Source organism: Amyelois transitella, chromosome 9 (assembly GCF_032362555.1).
Source record: "Amyelois transitella isolate CPQ chromosome 9, ilAmyTran1.1, whole genome shotgun sequence".
NCBI lineage: Eukaryota > Metazoa > Arthropoda > Insecta > Lepidoptera > Pyralidae > Amyelois > Amyelois transitella.
Window position 1 is genome coordinate 10,867,029 of NC_083512.1, and position 21,774 is coordinate 10,888,802.

The 21,774-nt window shown below is 35.4% G+C and overlaps 1 protein-coding gene across 1 annotated transcript in view; it reads left to right on the plus strand.

The window, feature by feature from the left end:
* Positions 1 to 21,774, plus strand: part of LOC106132501 (angiotensin-converting enzyme) — a 135,389-nt gene that overhangs the window by 105,998 nt on the left and 7,617 nt on the right. The window contains exon 10 of the mRNA XM_013331943.2: positions 19,159 to 19,299. Within this exon, the coding sequence (XP_013187397.1) occupies positions 19,159 to 19,299 (141 nt within the window). The remainder of the gene's footprint in view (positions 1 to 19,158; positions 19,300 to 21,774) is intronic.

A 21,774-nucleotide genomic window follows, 5' to 3' on the forward strand; every position in this document is an offset into this window, starting at 1 on the left:
TGTATGTTTGTATCTTTATCTGTGTTATGAACAATATGGACAAAAAAAAATTGATTAAGTAAAACCAGCCCTCATAGTTAGCGCGCGTTCGAGCAGTTTAATTTTTTTATTTTGACTTGTTTAGTATGAGTTTTATTGTGATTATTTGATGAAATATTCGTTTTGAAATTATTAGTTCTAAATTCATTTATGTTTTTTTTTAAATGTAGACAATATCCATTCGTCCACGATTTAGATTTAAAAGATCTATATTTGTAAATTCAATCGTCCGGTAAATGCTGCAGTGTAGTTTGTTCCGCCGCTTCTTCTACTAGGCAGTAGTTATGATTAGATTTAAGTGAATTGACGTCAATAAGTGATACGTTGTATCCAATTTTCTATTTTTCTATAAGTTTTCGCGCTATAAAAACAGCGTCGCGCGTGACATGCTACTGCACCTTCATTTTAATCAATATTTTGTAGAATTAAGTCATCTTTCTGTCTCACTTTTCCGTGATTTAGTTATAAACAAAATGTCACATTTAAAAACGACCTTCAGAGATTTACATAGTAACTCCTACATATTTTTTTGTGAAACATTCTTATTTGTTTTGAAAATATATATATATGTATAGACATTTATCAATATTATTAAATCATAGAAGTAAATATCATTTGAAATGACACATCATGAGAGGAGAGGAAGGTCATGTTACTAAAAGAGCCTTAAATATAGAAGTGAAAGGTTCAAGAAATAGGGGAAGACCGAAAAAGACATGGATGGACGTAAAGGATAGTATGAGGAGAAAGGGAGTGACCAGTGAGATGGCAATTGACAGAAGTAATTGGAAAAAACTAACATACTGTGCCGACCCCACGTAGAAAGTGGGAAAAGGTAACGACAAAGAAGAAGAAGAAGTAAATATCATTTGTGTCGTTTCTAGATTCAATCCTGGCACCCTCACTTTCAAAATATCAAGTTGCCTGAATGTGCAGGTTATCTCCTGATGTTTTCCCTCACCGTACGAGCATCGGTTAGTATTCAAACTAATGTATATAACTTCGAAAATAATCACTGGTATGTACCAATGTGGAAAGTGGGATTCGAACCCGTGCCTTTCTGCGCATCACGCATTATAACGCACCTTACGAATTCGACCACTGACGCTCTACAAAATTTATTTGTGTAACTAAGTATAAAGGTGTTAACATAAGTATCACTTAGCACCAAAGTGTGACCCTTGGTTTCATTCATATTCATAAACAAACAAACAACCTTGGCTGCATGTAAAGCAATGATTTGTAAAACATATTAGACCATGTGAAATTATATGAAAAAATATGAATGTCGAAAGGTAGGTTGGGAAATTCTATATTGAACCAAAAAAAAAATCTGAAACAAAAACAGGTTATGAGGTACAAAGACTTACAAAAATCATAACCAGGCCACTAAGGGATAGGCTTATAAACTTGGGATTCTTCTTTAAGGCGATGGGCTAGCAACTTGTTACTCTCTGAATCTCAATTCTTCCATTAAGCCTAACAGCTGAACGTCGCCTATCAGGCTTTCAAGACTGCTGGCTCTATCTACTATGTGATTATATGAATGAATACATACATACATATGGTCACGTCTATATCCCTTGTGAGGAAGACAGAGCCAAATGTCTTGAAAAGACTGATAGGCCATTCAGCTATTTGGCATAATGATAGAATTGAGATTCAAATAGTGACAGGTTGCTAGCCCATCGCCTAAAAAAGAATCCCGAATTTGTAAGCCTATCCCTTAGTCGTCTTTTACGATATCCATGGGAAAGAGATGGAATGGTCCTATTCTTGTTTGTATTGGTGCCGGGAACCACACGGCAAATCAATGGGGAAATAAAATTAAAGATGGACGAGGCGTAATCGTCTTTGATAAAGATATGGAGCGATCCTATAAGAACCACACAAAATACGTTAGTAAGATAGTTCTAGTCTAACAGTTATCATGTATGATGACTTAACAACTGATTAGAATTCAATTTCTCAAAGTATGATCAAGGTTAACGAAGAAATCGGCCACAAGGCTGACTGACGGTCAGATGCGACATTTACCTATAAAATGCCTACTATTACAAAAATTTTGTTACGAAATCTTTAAGTGTGTATTTCATTTATCTTTAAAGATGTTATAATAATGTGAAATTATTGGATAAGTGCCATCTATAATATAATATTATAAAGCTTAAGAGTTTGTTTGAACGCGCTAATCTCAGGAACTACTGGTTCGAATTGAAAAATTCTTTTTGCGTCGAATAGACCATTTATCGAGGAATGCTTCAGGCTGTATAACATCACGCTGCAACTATAAGGAAGCAAAGAAATATGGAAAATGTGAAAAAAACGGGGAAAATTATTCATCCTTGAGGGCTTGAATGATGCCCAAAATAACTATTCCACGCGGACGAAGTCGCGGCCACAGCTAGTATTAAATAATCGTGATACACATATGCAATACTTAGATAGATAGACTCTTTATTGCACTATAAGAAAAAGAAAAACAGAAGTAAAAAACACAGGTAATGAGGTACAAAGGCGGACTTATCGCTTAAGCAATCTCTTCCAGTCAACCTTAGGGTGGGAGGAAATTAAAATAGAAAGGCGATTGGCGCAGTACGTATAAAATAATCTTACCCGACTATGTACCAATGACTCTTCTGCGAGTTATGTACATTAGTTTGAGTGCTAACCAATGGTTTTATGGTGATGGAAAACAAATCATGATATCTATAATTGAGGCAAGTGGATGATCCAATACTGGTTAGGTTCCCGTGCAAAGGTTGCGAAGATCAGACTGAGATTCGTAATTATATCATGATAAGCAACATACCAGTCGAATAAAGAAACTCCTCTTTTCTGGAGTAGGTCGAAAATTATAAACCAATTGGTAACATTACAAAACTGTATTAGAAGATTATTGCTCTAACCAAATCTATGGAAATTTGTAGATTTTGTAACTGTTATACAACTATTCATAACATGATCTAGATCACTTGACTATTAAACAATAATTTACATACATACATTTAATCTTTACAAATCACATTTATATCCCTTGCGGGGGAGACAGAGCCAACAGTCTCGAAAAGACTGAAAGGCCACGTTTAGCTATATGACTTTATGATCAAATTGGAATAGGTTGCTAGCTCATTGCCCACAAGGAGAATACCAAGCTTATAAGGCTTTTCCTTAGTCGCCTTTACGACATCCATGCAAAAGGATATGGAGAGAACCTATTCTGAAGTGCTAGGAATCATACTGCCACACGACAAGGTAAATGTTTATATTTGTATTTCATATGTCTCAGTCCCATCATTAAACAATCCATCTGAATGTAGCATTTCAGTCTTTTCGAGACTGCTGGCTCTGTCTACCCCTATTGCAAAGTAGTATTACGCACAAAACCTACTCTCCCGATAAAGTCCACCGTGGAACCTGGATGGAACTGTATGAAGCGGTAATAGAGAATATATTTTAGTTATTTTTTAATAATAATTTAAGTGCGTTTGACCTCAATCTGCTGGTGGTAAGCAAGATGGGGCCTAAGGTGGTGCACGCAAGCTCAATTATTGCCAATTCACTCTTGCCTTGAAAATTTATAAGTTACAAGCATTATTACGAGCAAGTTTTGAACTTACTTCGAAGTTAACTCAAACTAGGTAATTTGTACGTAATTCCAAAAACAAAACACCGAGCAAAGCTCGGTCAACCAGGTACTATTTATTTAAGACAAGAAGTCTTCAAAATCCCCAAGTTGTATGGATCGGGGTAGGGTTTCGTAAGCAGTTCGTCATCAACGAGACTTCTGTCAATAGCATCCAGGGATTCCAGCTGATACCGGGCGGAACCATCATCCCATAAGTGCGAACAGAACTCCACACATGAACGGACCAGATTTATGTAGAGGTTTAGAATTGGGTAGTTTTATTTGCCGCTGACTGTACCTTTGGGTATTTTGGTCTAGTTACGTCGAAGAGATAAGTAATGGGCGGATTGTGTGTAAACAAAGAGATATATTGAGAACTATTGAATTGTGTTTGTTGATTTGTGGCCAATAAATAGAGTGAAAAATCATTATCTAAATTTAATTCAGAAAAAAGTACTATTTTCTTCTTATTTTCAAATAGTGACAGGCTGTTAACCGAATTGATATATACAATATACATATATCTATATATACATACATATGGTCACGTCTATATCCCTTGCGGGGTAGACAGGGCCAACAGTCTTGAATACACTGAATGGCCACGTTCAGCTATTTGGCTTAATGTTAGAAGTGAGATTTAAATAGTGACATGTTGCTAGCCCATCGCCTAAAAAAGAATCCCAAGTTTGTAAGCCTATCCCTTAGTCGCCTTTTACGACATCCATGGGAAAGAGATGGAGTTGTCCTATTCTTTTTTGTATTTATGCCGGGAACCACACGGCACTAAGAACTTAAGCTAGTTATTGTATAAAAACGCAGTATATAACTTAATCTCGGACTAACTGTACTTACATAGTATTATTAATCGCAAATGTAGTAAAAGTATTAGACGAAGGACAAACCTTGGGGCCGGATGTGTTGCGAGACGACGGAACGAGCTTATTAATACCAACGCTAGCGCCCTGTGAGTTAACTTGACACGATAACCTGGTGATTAGTGCATACATACATACATACAAATAGTCACGTCTATATCCCTTGCGGGGTAGAGCCAGCAGTCTTGAAAAAACTGATGTCTGAAGGATGATGATCAGTCACTAAATAACGAAAGAGTTCTATTTTATTACATACATACATACATATGGTCACGTCTATATCCCTTGCGGAGTAGAGCCTTGAAAAGACTGATTGGCCATGTTCAGCTTTTTGGATTAAAGTTAGAATTGAGATTCAAATAGTGACAGGTTGCTAGCCAATAGCCTAAAAAAGAATCAAAAGTTTGTAAGCCTATTCCTTAGTCGCCTTTTACGACATCCATGGGAAAGAGTTGGAGAGGTCCTATTCTTTTTGTATTGGTGCCGGGAACCACACGGCAGACATGACATTATTTATATACATACATAATTATAGTCACGTTTAATTCCCTTGCGGGGTAGAGCCAGCAGACTTAAAAAGACTGATAAGCCGCGTTCAGCTTTTTGGCTTGATGATAGAATTGAGATTCAAATAGTGACAGGTTGCTAGTCCCCCGCCTGCAAGATGAACCCCAAGTTTGTTAGCCCTTAACTTGTTTGCATACATACACACTTATAATCACGTCTATATCCCTTGCGGAGTAGAAAAAGCCAACAATATCTAAAAAACTGATGGGTCACGTTCAGCTTGGCTTAATGATAGAATTGAGATTCCAATAGTGACAGGTTGCTAGTCTACCGCATTCAAGATGAATCCCAAGTTTGTTAGCCTTTAACTTGTTTGCATACATACCCACTTATAATCACGTCTATATTCCTTGCGGGGTAGAAAGGGCCAACAATATCGAAAAGACTGATAGGCGACGGCTGTTTGGCTTAATGATAGAATTGAGATTAAAATAGTTAGAGGTTGCTAGCCCATCGTCTAAAAGAATAATCCCAAATTTATAAGCCTATCCCTTAGTCGCCTTTTACGACATCCATGGACACATCAGAATAGGATTTTTTTAAATGTTTCAATTGATTTTGTGCCGGAATTTTGGTATGTATTTATTTTAACTGTGTTTTTTACAATATTTATAATGGGACCAAACTAAAGTAAGTACCTACGCGAGGTCTACGGTCGTGGCCAACGACTACTAAGTATATTTAGCTTAGATAATGCGTAATTAATTATTACTTACCTTTAGAAACCACGTGGCATGCGTCACAAATGTTTGGCCTTAGCTAGTAATTGGGCCATTCTAAGGTCGAGTAACAGTGAGTTTGAAAAATAAATCGGATTATTATCGCGCGGCGTCGGCGGAAACGCGACTTGACACATTTTGTCGGTTTGTCAATTGTTAGCACTGTCTTAATTAAAGTTAAGGTTGTGTACATAGGGGTTAAATAAATAGAAATGTTGCACAAAGGCTACACAAAAAAAAAAAAGAAAGGAAAACAGAAAGAAAGAAGAAAGGATACACTCTGTATTTGAATAACTGTGGCGCAGCGGTAGTGCGCTTGTCTGTGACACTGGATGTCCCGGGTTCGAATCCCGGACAGGGCACGATGAGAAACGAACTTTCTCTGATTGGCCCGGGTCTTGAATGTTTCTATATAAGTATTTATTATAAAATATGTATCGTTGAGTAAGTATTGGTAACACAAGTCTCGAACTTACCTCGAGGCTAACTCAATACGTGTAATTTTGTCCCGTATATATTTGTTGTATTTTATACATACATACATACATATAGACCGATATATATACTTTGCGAGGTTGACAGAGCCAACATTCTTGAATAGACTGAAAGGCTACGTTCAGCTGTATTTATGTATTTAACTCTATTTCAATAATTACTAATCCCACATAATGTTAATGCAAAGTTTCAATATTATTCGACATTTATAACTAATTCCAAGGTAATAATTGATATAAGCAGTACCTTTGTACTGCCATTTTTGGAATGCACGCCTTTTTTTTGTATACATAAAAAAAAACTACACTAACTCACTTTCATTATCATGCTATAATAGGATTTCCGCAAATGTTTATATTTTTGCGTGTCAGACTGATTTTTATATCGATTGCCATAAAAAATGTGAACAACATTGGCGGGAGAGAGGTTCGCCCTTCGCCCGAGTCCGCCTCAGGTTCCGGTACCCGAGTGCCATGAAACGGTACAATCGGATGTGGTATCGATAAATCTGATCTATTACTTCATTACAGTATAGGTCAATGTCATTCGTAATGACAGCTTTGGCGTGAAAACAATTATTTGGTAATCTGTCATTATTCCGGGTACTAAAATAAAAAAAGAGTAGGGCCACTCTTCCCCATGGATGTCGTAAAATTGACTAAAGGATAGGCTTGTAAACTTAAGATTCTTCTTTCAGGCGATGGGCTAGCAACCTGTCACTAATTTAATCTCAATTCTATCATAAAACCAAACAGCTGAACGTGGCCTCTATCAGTCTCTTCAAGACAGTTGGCTCTGTCTACCCCGCAAGGCATATAGACGTGACTGTATATGCGTATGTATATTTTCAACGCGCACGTAACTTACGTTATGTGCGCGTTTTAATACCTGTATTATTTATAAAAAGAGTACTTTTATGATTGAACCATTTCCACAGAACACAGATATCAAACAAAGGGAATATCGAAAAAAAAAATATTTAGAAAATATGATGCGAACTACGATTTGTTCCAAAATAAAGTATAAACATGCAAATGACATAAATGTGAAGAAAAATATCAAATAAGGAACCACAAAAAAGGAAGGTTGTGAGTGCCACTTAAGTGCATTGCGAGATAGACAAAGTCTGCAATCTTGTCAAGGCTTTTTTTTAAATATCTGTATCTATACTAATATTATAAAGCTGAAGAGTTTGCTTTGTATGTTTGTTTGAACGCGCTTATCTCAGGAACTACTGGTTCGAATTGAAAAAGTCTTTTTGCATTGAATATACCATAAGCAAAGAAATATTGGAATATGTGAAAAAAAAAACAGGGAAAATTATTCATCCTTTAGGGCTGCAATGATGCCCATATTAACTATTCCACACGGACGAAGTCGCGGGCGCAGCTAGTTATTTATAAATCAAATTGCCGCATCCATTAAATAACAACTTTACTAAATCAATGTATCAAGTATGACACATTAATACCTGCGTTAATTATATCTAATTCACATACAGATTATCTACGATACGACTAAACAAATTGACCGACTTCGCAAAGAAAGGTTGTGTTATCGCTACTAGTATCTCTGACCTCGAAATGGAATGCAGAATTCTGATGTAACTCAATTGATTAATTCATAAATTAATAGACTCTGAGATAAAATAACAATGTTTTTTTTTAATTATGTAGCGACCAATTTTAACCATGGTACAATGTGGGTAATTTGCAGAGGATCTTGGCAAAACTAACGGAGATCAAAATGGAGTCACTGCGTGTAAAATCCTGACTTGCCCAATTGAAAAAAATAAAAAAAATTATTTGATTTGATACACAAACAAAAGAAATTGACATTATTTTGTATTAAGGATTTAAAGTTATGAAGTTTTAACTTAAGAATAACTTAACGTCAACACAGAATATTAATTAAATGTAATTTTCTACCTTGTTTTCATAGTCTATCTTATAACAGAGAACGCATAGACAAAATCATAAAGTCTATTTCAAACAAACACTGATATGAAGTGTTTATAACTTTACATACATACATTGTGCCGTGTGGTTACCGGCGCTAATGGAAAAAGAACAGGACCACTCTAGCTCTTTTCGATGGAAGTCGTCAAATGCAACTAAGGGATAGGCTCACAAATTTTGGGGTTCGTCTTTTAAAATCTCAGTTCTACGAGTATCATTATGCCTAACAGCTGAACGTGGCCTATCAGTCTTTTCAAGACTCGGCTCTGTTCACCCCTCAAGGGATATAGACGTGATTATATGTACGATGCACACTTTCATAAATTCCCGGAGGGGTACGCAGACACTACATCTTTCCACTTACTACATGAAAGGTAAACCGACTGATTTAAATATTTCCTAGAGACCGTAAAAATGAAAGCCGGAAATAACTTATATTTGTCAACAATGAACTCTGAATGGCATTGAATCGGCATGAGTCTTGGACATTACGTTAACTACGTTATTTCTTTGCCAGATAAGTAATCTAGTTTAAAAAATAAGGGACAATAGCAATGAAACATATGTACAATATGTACAACATTATCGTATTCTTTTAGGTGACAGGCTAGCAACCTGTCACTATTCGAATCTCAATTCTATATCATTAAGCCAAACAGCTGAACGTGGCCTATCAGTCTTTTAAGACTGTTGGCTCTGTCTACCCCGCAAGGGATATAGACGTGATTATATGTATGTATGTATGTTTTTTCAACAATCCTTACAATTATATTAATTTGACAAAACAAGCATTAAATCTTTTGGAAGCATGTCAAATGCTGGTCGTGCCCGCAGCCATGATGCACGGCTTTGATAAAATAAACTTGACTTCCAGTACACGCGTGTCAGCATGCCACTCACCGACTCGTGATTTGGCAGTTTTGAATAATTGTTGTAAACTAATAAATGAGAACAATTAAAAAAAAAAGTTAACGAGTAATGTTTTAATAGGTGTTAGGTATAATAATTAGGTAGTTAAAATTTAATAGTAGTTAGTAGTTGAAATTAAGAAACAAGAACATACATATAATTACGTCTATATCCCTTGCGGGGTAGAAAGAGCCAACTATAAATAATTATAGGCCACGTTCAGCTGTTTGGCTTATGACAGAATTGAGATTCAAACAGTGACAGGTTGCTGGCCCATCGCCTAACAGAACATCTCTAGCTTATTAGCCTTATAATTCTACTTCATTTCCTGGTCATAACCAATTTTCGCGTAATTCGAACTTGACAGGCACAATGCAGGTTATTGCATTTTATCAACCTTTCGCTTGCAGTCCATATCTTAATGTCAACGAACCGCGCACATGATATGCCAAGGATTGGGAGTGACTTGCCCGCGAACGCTGTGATATTAAACAAAAAAAAATGATATGCCACTCCCTTTGTGTCAGTACAATCAGAATGTTGCACAAAAGTCCAAAGAATAATTGAAGAATGAACAGACATGTCCTTCATAGAAAACTAAATCAATAAATTTATACGTGACAAATTTCATAGATTGAGTTAGCCGCGATGTAAGTTCGGGACTTGTGTTACGAGATACTAACTCAACGATCTCATCACTACCATTTTCAGTTCAAAAAAAAAATTATATTAAACTACTCAATACAACTTTAATTCATCAGTAAGCAAATAACCAAAATAAACAAAATTGTCAATAAGAAAAACCTAAAAAAAAACAATTTAATTAGAATGACAAAACTGCGTTGACACAAATGACACATTTACATAAACAGTGACATTCCGCGAGTGTCATCACACCACGTGACTGCGCGCGCGCATTTTGGCGAAAAAAACGCTGAAGTTATGTAAAGAAGCGTAAGTGATCGAGCGGTTAAATATTTATTCTTATTAAATAGCAAGTACTTATTCTTCATGAGAACTCTTTTCTAAGTTACGTTCATTACGATAAGATTGATAACCTATGCTCTTTTGGTGAGGGCAAACGCCGTGAAGAAACCTGCACATTCAGGTATCTGGATGAGTCACAATGATCCAATATGAATATAAATAAATAAATAAATATATACGGGACAAATTACGCTGATTGAGTTAGCCTCGAAGTAAGTTCGAGACTTGTGTTACGAGATACTAACTCAACGATACTAAATTTTATAATAAATACTTATACATATAGATAAACTTCCAAGACCCAGGTCAATCAGAAAAAGTTCTTTTCTCATCATGCCCTGGCCGGGATTCAAACCCGGGACCTACGGTGACACAGACAAGCGTACTACCGCTGCGCCACAGAGGCCGTCTTCAATATGGTTTTGCATGTGCAAGGTTTCGGAGATCAGACCGGAGTCGTGGATAACCAAGAACCAGGATCGTGATCAAAGGCGAACTCCAAACTCCACAGCTAACGCCAGGAGGATGATGACATAACAGTGACATTTCTCCAGTGTCGTCACGTGACTGCGCACGCGCGCAATTTGGTGGGAAATCGCGCATACTACGTGACTTGGCACCGTGTCCTCTGGTGATGCAAAGTCGGGTAGATAACGTTTATCATCACCCAGAATTGATTAAAGCTAAATTTCTTGTTTATTTGCTTTGACGTTTTGGTCACAGATATACAAGGAGGATGTGGAGAGAAAGGTCGGAGTGGGAAGACCTAGACGAACGTATCTTGATCAAATTAAGGACGTCCTGGTAAAGGGTCAGGTCAAAAGTACCCGAAACCGCCGAGCTTGCATAAAGAGAGTTATGAATGTGGATGAAGCGAAGGAAGTATGCAAAGATCGTGGCAAGTGGAAAGAGGTAGTCTCTGCCTACCCCTCCGGGAAAGAGGCGTGATTTTATATATGTATGTATGTATGTACATTTTGGTCGCATGTTTAGCATGTTAGCCAGTCAGTCAATCTGTTTCGTCTTGAACATAAACCTTAATAATGTAGAATACATATAGTAGAACCACTCCAATCTTTCCCATGAATTTCGCAAAAGTCGACTACGGGATAAGCTTATAAACTTGGGATTCCTCTTGTAGGCTGATGGTCTAGTAACTTGTCGCTATTTGAATCTTAATTCCATCATAAAGCCATACAGCTGAACGTGGCCTTTCAGTCTTTCCAAGACTTTTGGCTCTATCTACCCCACAAGGGATAGACATGACAGTATGTATGTAAGTATAAATAAGTTACAAATACCACCTTCAATAGCTCCACGATAATCACCTTTCGTCTTAATAACTTCAACCTCCAAAGAAACCCATTAAACTATTCTTGACCCCATGTACAAACACTATATAGACCTAATGGATATGAAACAGTTTTTGTTTGTGCAATAGATTTAAATTGATAAAATATCATATAAAAGACCTCCATGAGTACGGTGTGGACATCAACTGGACTCAAAATTAAATCTAGACAAAAAGCAAAATTAATCAATGTTACTACAACCGAAGGAATTTTGATCAGTTTTAATAAATTGACTCAAAGTCTCTTTTGACATCGTTTTGACATTGTAATTTTCGATGTGTGGCCGACATCGTCAACTCATCTCAAAATGGCGCAACTGAATGCTTAAGATGGAAATTTTGCAAAAATAATAAAATATTAATATTATTTTCATTACTTATGAGTATTACTCCGATATCACAAGAATTATTAATATTTTTTTAATTACATTTGTTTTTCAGATTTGTTTTTAGGACTTTTTTTCTCGTGGCCTATCAGTATTTTCAAGGTTTTTGGCTTTGTCTATCCCGCAGTTGATATAGACGTGATTATATGTGTATAATACATAAAATCAGGCCTTCTGTTCTGTTTTTTTTGTTTATAGGTTATATAAATACCCTACCCCCTCGATTTTGTTTGTTTGCAAAATATTTTGCAATTAAATACATTAATTTACAATTTAATTGTAAATCTGAAAGAAAAAAAAATCTCTGTGTTTTTTTAATAAATATACAAATTGTTATCTTCAAGTTGAAAAGATTTTGAAAGACAGACAACGAAGTGATAAGTTTTTTTTTTGAGTTATGAAACCCTTAAGTAACGAATAAGATCATATCTACATTAACAAACTCATTAATTAATTAAATAAAGACGATTGCCATAAAAACTATATTATTTATTGAGTGCGATCAAGTTAGTCAAAAAAAAAATATAGCTATAATGATATGATGATTGTGTATGGCATTTTAGTTAAGGCGAAGTATTACGACCGTCAGTTGTTTTTCGTCAAAATCGTGAAAAGAAAATGCACTCAAATTATTATTAAAAAAAAAAATAATAATAAATAACCAGTAGTTGCTGGCGATTTCTTCCGTCGCAAAGGTTCACTGACAATGTATCATACCCTATTTTAACCCCTTCTCCCCCTTTTCTAGCAATAAAATGTGTTAGTAAGCCTATATTCTTCCTTAGGGTCAACTCTATCTCTATACGGAATTTCATCAAAATCGGTTCAGTATTTAAGGCATGAAACGGATAGTGTTATATTTGCATTTTTAACATTAGCAAGCATTGTTGACTTCTTCATTATACATAGATTTAAAAACAAAATTTAAACACACATAAATTAAATAGTCTTCTCCTTAAATGTTGACCAAGTGAACTTCGCCCCGTCCGTATAATCCACGGTCATGACACGACTTACCGTTATGTAACGATGGCATACAAATAAGAATCATAATTAATTAGGGTACAACTATTGAAATCCTAATAATATTATAAATGCGAAAGTTTGTAAGAATGTGTGTGTGTGTGTTTGTTTCTTTTTCACGCAAAGTATTTGGAATGGTTTCTCAAGAAATTTTGCAGGAATATAGCTTAGACATCAGAAGAACATAATATGTTAATATTTAAAGATATTTAAGGCTGACGAAGCTAGTCTTATAACTAGTCTAATACTTTTTATGTTGTGCGTTATAATAATTTAAAATTGGAATTGATGCTGGGACTTTACGACTTCGAGCGAAAGAACAAAACTACTATGCCACAGAAGCTGATATAATCCTATTAGGATTATTTTCCTTTTTATCTTATAATGTATGTACTTAAATTTCCTGCATTTCTGTGTGATTGCCGGCACCAATAGAAAAGAATAGAATCACTCCATCTCTTTTCCATGGATTTCGTAAAAAGCGACTAAGGGACATGCTTAAAAACTTGGGATTCCTCTTGTAGATGATAGACTAGTAACCTGTCACTATTTAAATCTTAATTCTATCATTAAGCTAAACAGCTGAACGTGGCCTGTCAGCTCTGAGCTCAGACTGTTGGCTCTGTCTACTCCGCAAGGGATATAGACGTGATTATATGTACGTATGTCCTTAATATAGTGCTTTTATAGTTATAAAATTATTTCTTAATCTAAGTATTTATCAATATTAATATATTTATCTTAATGTTAATAACTAAACCAACTTGTAGCATTTCCTAGATCATCTTCATTATGCTAAAAACTAGTCAAATAATTAAATGTATCTTAACTGAATTATGTAAATTATATTTATTTTAATTTAATAATGTTAATCAATTCTAGATTTATATCAATCTTCTAATGACTTAAGTGTTTAAGCGTATTTATATTTATTACTACATCTATACTAATATTATAAAGCTAAAGAGTTTGTTTGTTTGAACGCGCCAATCTCAAGAACTACTGGTTCTAAATGAAAAATACTGTTTGTGTTGAATAGACCATTTATCGAGGAAGGCTTTAGGCTATATAACATTACGCTGCAACTATTAGGAGCGAAGAAATAATGGAAAATGTGAAAAAACGGGGAATATTATTCACGCGGATTGAGTCGCGGGCACAGCTAGTATAGTATAAAACAAAATAACAAAACGCTTTTTGTCAATAAGTAAAGTTAAATTTTAGAAGTATCCATTAGATAGAGTGATTCAACAGGAAGGTATACCAAGCCAAACCACTGGTTATAAAGATCTTAAAAGCATTTCAATTCCTTAAGTTGTCTTATTAAACCATCGCAGCTTTACACGCGTACAGTCCTGATTAAGAATCTGGTTCATTCCCGTTTTCGGGAAAATGTTGGCGAAATTAATTCACATTACTTCCCTACATTTTCTGAGGGACATACTCGTACATACATGCCAAATTACGACGGCCTCATTGAGCTGAAACAATAGCTCGACCTAATTTAATTTTCAAAAAGGCACTGGCTCAAAAACCAGTACCAAGTAAGACAATTTTGTAACTTCACGCTAAGGCCGGCCTTAGAGCCCAACCATCTTGTAATTCATCTCGTTTTGAAATCTGGGCCACACACAATTTCGCTGACCTTCGCATACGGCGGCCATCTTTTTAATTTGAATCATTACCACACGCACGTTAAGAAATATTAACTTGCAGGATTCCGGTATTTCGTTGTTTTATAAACTAATCCCAATCCCATTTGTTGGTTGATATATATTTTTAAAAATTGACGTCCGGTAAAAATGCTGCAGTGTAGTTTGTTCCGTCGCTTCTTCTAAACATGCGCTTTGGAAGCGGTAGTAATTATAATTAGATTTAAGTGATGTGACGTCAATAAGTGATACCTTGTTTCCAAATTTGAAAATAAATCTATTCTATTCTATTTGACATTTTTTCATATTCATTTATTTGCCAACTATAAGTTTAGGTCTTAAATAATAGGAACTGATCTCAGGAACTTATTTATTGTTACTTTTTTATGAAGAAATTTTATAGAAAAGGCAGCGTGAAAAGTGTACATTTTTCACATTGTCTTCAACCTCCTGGCTTTAGTCCCGGTTGCATCCTCACCTCTCCGGAGAAAAGTCCGGGTTGTGCCTTTGACCATGGATCCTAGATTGGGTGAGTCAGGTTTTTACACGAGGCGACTCCCATCTGAAAACCTTTGCAGGTAAACCTAACCCATATGGGATCCATGGTTACACATCCAGTTGCCTGAATGTGCAGGTTTCCTGACGATGTTTTTCCTGACCTGACATTTCACATTGTTTTCTCAATAAATCTTCTTGAAACTATAATAATAACGACTCAGTAAATAACGTTATACAGCAAGCTTTTCCTAACACCAATATATTTTTTGTACATTATTCTGGTAGATATAGGGTGATCCCAGTTTTATTTGAAGAAACACATAAGATCTAAGAATTAAAATCTTTCGTACTTGATATTATTTCTTTCAATTAGCAATACATTGTCGATAAGACGGAAAATGTAAAGGAAACTCGAACCCGTTTTACCTGCACAATTATGTAAAGACTCAGTGGGGCGATGTAGATGGATATATTTTATTACTATGCGGCTAGACGACATTATAGTGAGCAAGAATCCAACAGATTTTTGTAGAACACTTGCTGTCTCGGCAAACGTTATTTTGTCGTATAAATAATTTCTAGATAAAAAAAATTTTATACTCAATATGCTCACAAAATTTCATAAGAATCGGTCAAGCCGTTTCGGAGCAGCACGGGAACGAACGTTGTGACACGAGATTTTTAAATATTAGATTTAAACAAGTATCAAATGAGCGCTGCATATCTTGATGTCAGACTGTCCTGAGACTCTCCTGTATGTGATATTATATTAATATATAAGTTATATAAATAACCTTCTTGGAGTTGATGGGCTAGCAACCTCTCACTATTTGAATCCAAATTCAATCATTGAGCCAAACAAACAGTCTTTGCGAGACTGTGGGTACTGTCTACCCTGTAAGGGATATAGACGTGACTATACGCATGTATGTAAGTACACGTATATTACATACATCATATAAATAAAATTGTTACACTATTTAACAACTTACATATAGGTATGTAAGTATGTATGTAACAATGATTAACAATGTGCACTACTCTAACTATAACAGAAGTTGGGTAATTACACATTGATTGATTGATGTATATGATGCGTTCGCTTCATCATTATTTAATTGATTTATTAGGCAATAAATAAAGAACTGTTCTACTGTTTATTTATGTCTGGATTTTTAGTGGACGAATACTTTTTGTTTCGAAATTCCCAAGGTACTGAAGCCCTGAAGTATTGTAAAGTTTGTAAGGATGTGTTAGGTTTAGAAGGTGATTGTAACCATTTCACGCAAAAACTACAAGATACTACGGTACAAATCAAAAATCTTTACAGTTATAAGTTTAGCTTACAAATTGGAATCTATATATATAAAAGCGAAAAACACTCACATAGGAATCACGAAATCTCGAAATCTACTGAGCCAATAAATATGAAATTTGGCAGGAAGGTAGATTTTAATTGGGAGGGATCCACTAAGAAAGGATTTTTGGAAATTCTATTCCTAAGGGGGTGAAATAGGGGTTGCAAGTTTATATGAAACTTCGTCATTTTTAGTGTGGGTTACGCGGACGAAGTCGCGGGCATCAGCTAGTAACATAATAAATTAAAATTGACTGATATTTATGTCGGACGAAGGCAACAGTTAGTTTTCCCGACCGAGTAAAACCCGGGGCAAGAATTAACTCGCTAATCACGTTATTTTGACGCGAAATGGAACGGAATGTATGATTTATTGAACTTATTTTTCTTTGTCCTGTGTTTATGAAACCGCAAAGTAATTAAGACTTTAAAACAAGTAAAGTGAGTTCTAGAAATTAATAATGGATTTTTTATAATTAACCTATCACGAAGAAGTAAATTTATTGTTTTTTAAGGTCTTGTGAATACATACATACATAATATAATCACGTCCATATCCCTTGCAGGGTAGACAGAGCCAACAGTCTTGAAAAGGCGGTAGCCCACGTTCAGCTGTTTGGCTTAATGATAGAATTGAGATTCAAATAGTGACAGGTTGCTAGCCCATCGCCTAAAAGAATTTTATAAGCCTATCCCTTAGTCGCCTTTTACGACATCCATGGTAAAGAGACGGAATGGTCCTATTGTTTTTAATAAAAAAAAGAAAATTAAATAACCTCATATAATAATAACAGCACAATTTTTTCGACAAGAATTTAAAAATGTACCTACATGGTAGTTAAGTCGATTAGTAGGTACGTAATTACACATAGGTCCTTAGCATATTCTGTCAATGTTTCATTCATGTTTTTTAATGTAGACAATGTGCATTCGTCCACGATTAAGATTGAAGAGATCCATATTTGTAAATTGACGTCCGATGAAAATGCTGCAGTGTAGTTTGTTCCGCCGCTTCTTCTTCACATGCGCTTTGGAAGCGGTAGGAGTTATAATTAGATTTAAGTTATGTGACGTCAATAAGTGATACCTTGTATCTAATTTTGAAAATAAATCTATTCTATTCTATTCTAATGACATTTATCTTGATGTCCCACCTCACAACTATTGCGATACTAAGCAAAATCATTATAATTATAAAGCATTTCATCAGGCGCACACGCACAAGTGTTTCAAAACCAAATTGGCTAAGTACATAATTTTTTAAATCTTTTTTTTTTACTTAACTCTACTGTAATTTTCACTTACTCTCTCAATCATATTGTTGTCCTTATATATTTACGACATGAAATGTTTATTTAAGATTCCAGTAAAAAGTTTACTTAGCGAATTATAAGACGAATATATAGGTATAGCTCTTGGTTTACTTTAAACAAATTGTTTCAATTACTTACCTAGGTCATCTTGTAAGATATTTATAGTTTTATTAATTCGTTTTATTACCAAACAAACTATATTTCACCGAAGAATTAGAGATGTAAAACAATAAAGTAATTGTAAATTTTTTTATATCACGCCACTTTCCCGGAAGGGTAGGCAGAGACTATATTATTTTCTTTCCAGTTGCCACGATCTCTGCATCCTTCTTTCGCTTCATCCATATTTATATAAGTTATTCATACTTTAATCCGATACATAGGTATGTATATAAAAACGTGATTGAATCTCAACAGCAGTACATGTTCTATTAGTTTTTTCGAGACTGTTAACTCTGTCGACCCCGCAAGGGATATAGACGTGATTATATGTATAAGTTTACCTGAGTGATAGACGGTAATTACATCTCTCCGCTTGAGACATAGTCAAATCATCTAATACGAAATTGCTCTTTTGATTTCCATAAAATTCTAATGCAAATCTTGACTCTCCCACGAAATAATATTCACATACAATTTGTTTCGTTTCAACGACGATCTTTCTTCTAGGACTTAGTAATTACATACTATATCTAAAGCGGATATCCGCCGAATGAACTTTATTGGTTGAAATAAATTAAAGGTATGCACAGGAAAATGATCATTACCGATTAAATGAAGCATATGTTGCAAAATTCTATGCCAGCTAGTAAAATGTATACATATATTTATATAATCACGTCTATATCCGTTGCGGGGTAGACAGAGCCAACAGTGAAAAATTAAAATGAAAAAATATTTATTCAGTCGTAAAAGGCGATTTGGATTCTTCTTCTAGGCGATGGGCTAGCAACCTGTCACTACTTGAATCACAATTCTATCATAAAGCCAAACAGCGGAACGTTGCCTTTCAGTCTTTTCAAGAGTGTTGGCTCTGTCTTCCCCGTTAGGATTTTCAATTTGAAAATCCATATTAATTTATTCTCATATGGTTAAATTATTTAACAAACTGTACGCAATGATCTTGTACGCAATAGCAACGGTTGCCATGGATTTTGTTTAGTTAGGAAGAATGTCAAAATATTTTTTTTCTATAATTTTTTTCTAAAATATTCTTAATTTTTATGTTCAATAAAATATAGTAATTCTAAACTGATTATTTCTCTACTCTTTTCTCCTTATATCTTCTGTAGGAATAAATAACTTTGTAACTAACTATACTTCCTACGCAAACATACAACCAAACCTAAAAAGTCGTTCAAAACCTCCTTTAAAACGCTTTCTCATCCTTGTTCACAGATACTTCGTAAGCACAATCTTACAGTTCCAAATCCACCGGGCGATATGCGAGAGGACCGGCCAGTTCATCCCAGGGGATCCCACCAGACCGCTCCACAAGTGCGACTTCTACAGGAACCCTGAAGCTGGTAGAATACTGACGTGAGTATTAAACCTGTTATTGGGTAGTACCTGTTTAGTTTTTAAACGTACATACATATAGTCACGTCTATATCCCTTGCGGGGTAGACAGGGCCAACAGTCGTGAAGAGGCTGACAGGCCACGTTCAGCTGTTTGGCTTAATGGTAGAATTGAGATTTGAATTGTGACAGTTTGCTAGCCCATCGCCTAAAAGAGGAATCTCAAGTTTATAAGCCTGTCCCTTAGTCGCCTATTACGACATCCATGGGAAAGAGTTGGAGTGGTCCTATTCTTTTTTGTATTGGCGCCGGGAACCACACGGCACAATTATGTCCACGTCTGAATTGAATCAGTATTTATGTTATTAAAAAATCAGTAAAGGGCACGATTTAATTATAAAATATAGTGTTATTGCAGAAGGGACAACATACAAGAAAAATCATTTTTAGAAAAATATTATACCGATAGAAAAACGTTTCTAACACGTTTCAGTATTAGAATTGTTTTTCTACAGAAATACTTCTGGTATATGAAATTTAGTATTTAATAATACTTAGGCATATTTTATACTTGAAATTATTACAAAGGCTGTTCACTGAACACATTTCGGTCGGTTAATAAATAAACAAAATGGTAATAGCCAAATTTTTAATTTCAAACTGAAAATGCAACATAAAACCATTTTTTCTCAAGTCGCGGACGCGAGATAATCGCGGACAAACATACATACAGGTAAAACTGAGAACAAACATTTTTTCAAGGCGGTTAAAAATGCACTTTATAAAAAGAACAGATTGAACTTCTGTACTTTAGTTATTCTAGACTAAGCGAAGGGCACAAAATATGGAGCAATAAAAATAATGCAATAAAACAATAACGTTAAGTTATTCAATCATGGGACGGTGTGACCTTGACCACGGCGTCCAAGGTCACAGAACAATGGAGACAGTGGTACAGTGAGCCACGAATAACTGTGACAAATCTTTCAAAATCTTATAACATACATACATATTTTAATCCCGTGGGGGGTAGACAGAGCCAACAGTCTTGCAAAGACTGAATGGCCACGTCCAGCTATTTGGCTTAATGATAGAATTGAGATTCAAATAGTGACAGGGTGCTCTAGCCCATCGCCTAAAAGATGAATCCCAAGTTAATTAGTCTATCTCTTAGTCGCCTTTTACGACATCCATGGGAGCGAGATGGAGTGGTCCGATTCTTTTTTTTCGGGAAAAAAGTGTGATTATATGTCTGTGGCGCAGCGGTAGTACGCTTGTGTGTGACACCGGAGGTCCCGGGTTCGAATCCCGGCCAGGGCATGATGAGAAAAGAACTTTTTCTGATTGGCCTGGGTCTTGGAAGTTTATCTTTATAAGTATTTATTATCAAAATATACGTAGTATCGTTGAGTTAGTATCTCGTAACACAAGTCTCGAACTTACTTCGAGGCTAACTCAATCAGTGTAATTTGTCCCGTATATTATTTATGTATATATGTTTTCCTAAACGGTTAGACTTCGACGTGAACTGTACTAATGTACATTCATAGTAAAAAAACAATAGATCCATTTGGTCGAAATTAGTACGAGCCTGACCTGAATTCATTATAGACATTGTTAATCAGACTATGTATATCAGTTCCCATCCATTGTTTGTGAATGTTTTAATTATTTTTAACGAATGATTAATTACTTTTTAATATACTTACTTGTTTGAGATTTACGTAATTCTAAGTCTACGAAATAAATTAAAAGGCGACTAAAGGATAGGCTTAGCAACCTAACATCACATTAATCAACCACAATCCTTGGCCATAGAGTTGAACGTGGCCTGTCAGTCTTTTGAGTACTGTTGACTATGTCTACCCCGCAAGGAATAAAGACGTGACCATATGTTCGTCTTTATCAGTAGACAGAGCCAACAGTTAATTGAAATTATGATTAATTAACGCAACATTTATTTTAAACGTATAGAATATTTCTCGGAACAATTTCGTGCGCGCGTAATTTTCTTGCGTCAATTTCTACAACATACTTCCTATACTCCACAACAATAAGGGTTAATTTCACATGCAGACATTGAAAATAAAGGAGAGTGCACACAATTGGCATTTGAAGGCAGGAAGCGGCCACTTGACTCGCTATGCGGGCGATATAGTTAACACGGTTTTATATTCAGTATACATTTTTAAGTGTCTATTCTTAAAGTGACGGTCATCGTACTCGATCGGTATTTTTGTGCGCTATTTATCGCGAATTCTTCATGAACTTCTTCTTGATGTGCCGTGTGGTTACCGGCAAGCACGTTCCGAATGACTTTTTGTTTGTTTTATTCTTTGTTATTAGTTTTTAAGATGGAGAAATAAAATGTCGTTTTAGTTCGCTTAGGACACGGTATTTTTACTTAATTGGACCCTTGTTGAACACTCCAAGAAGAGGGAGTGGGTAGGCAGCGGCCCGCCCGGGATGAAGTCAGACTTGCCGTGACCAGGAAGT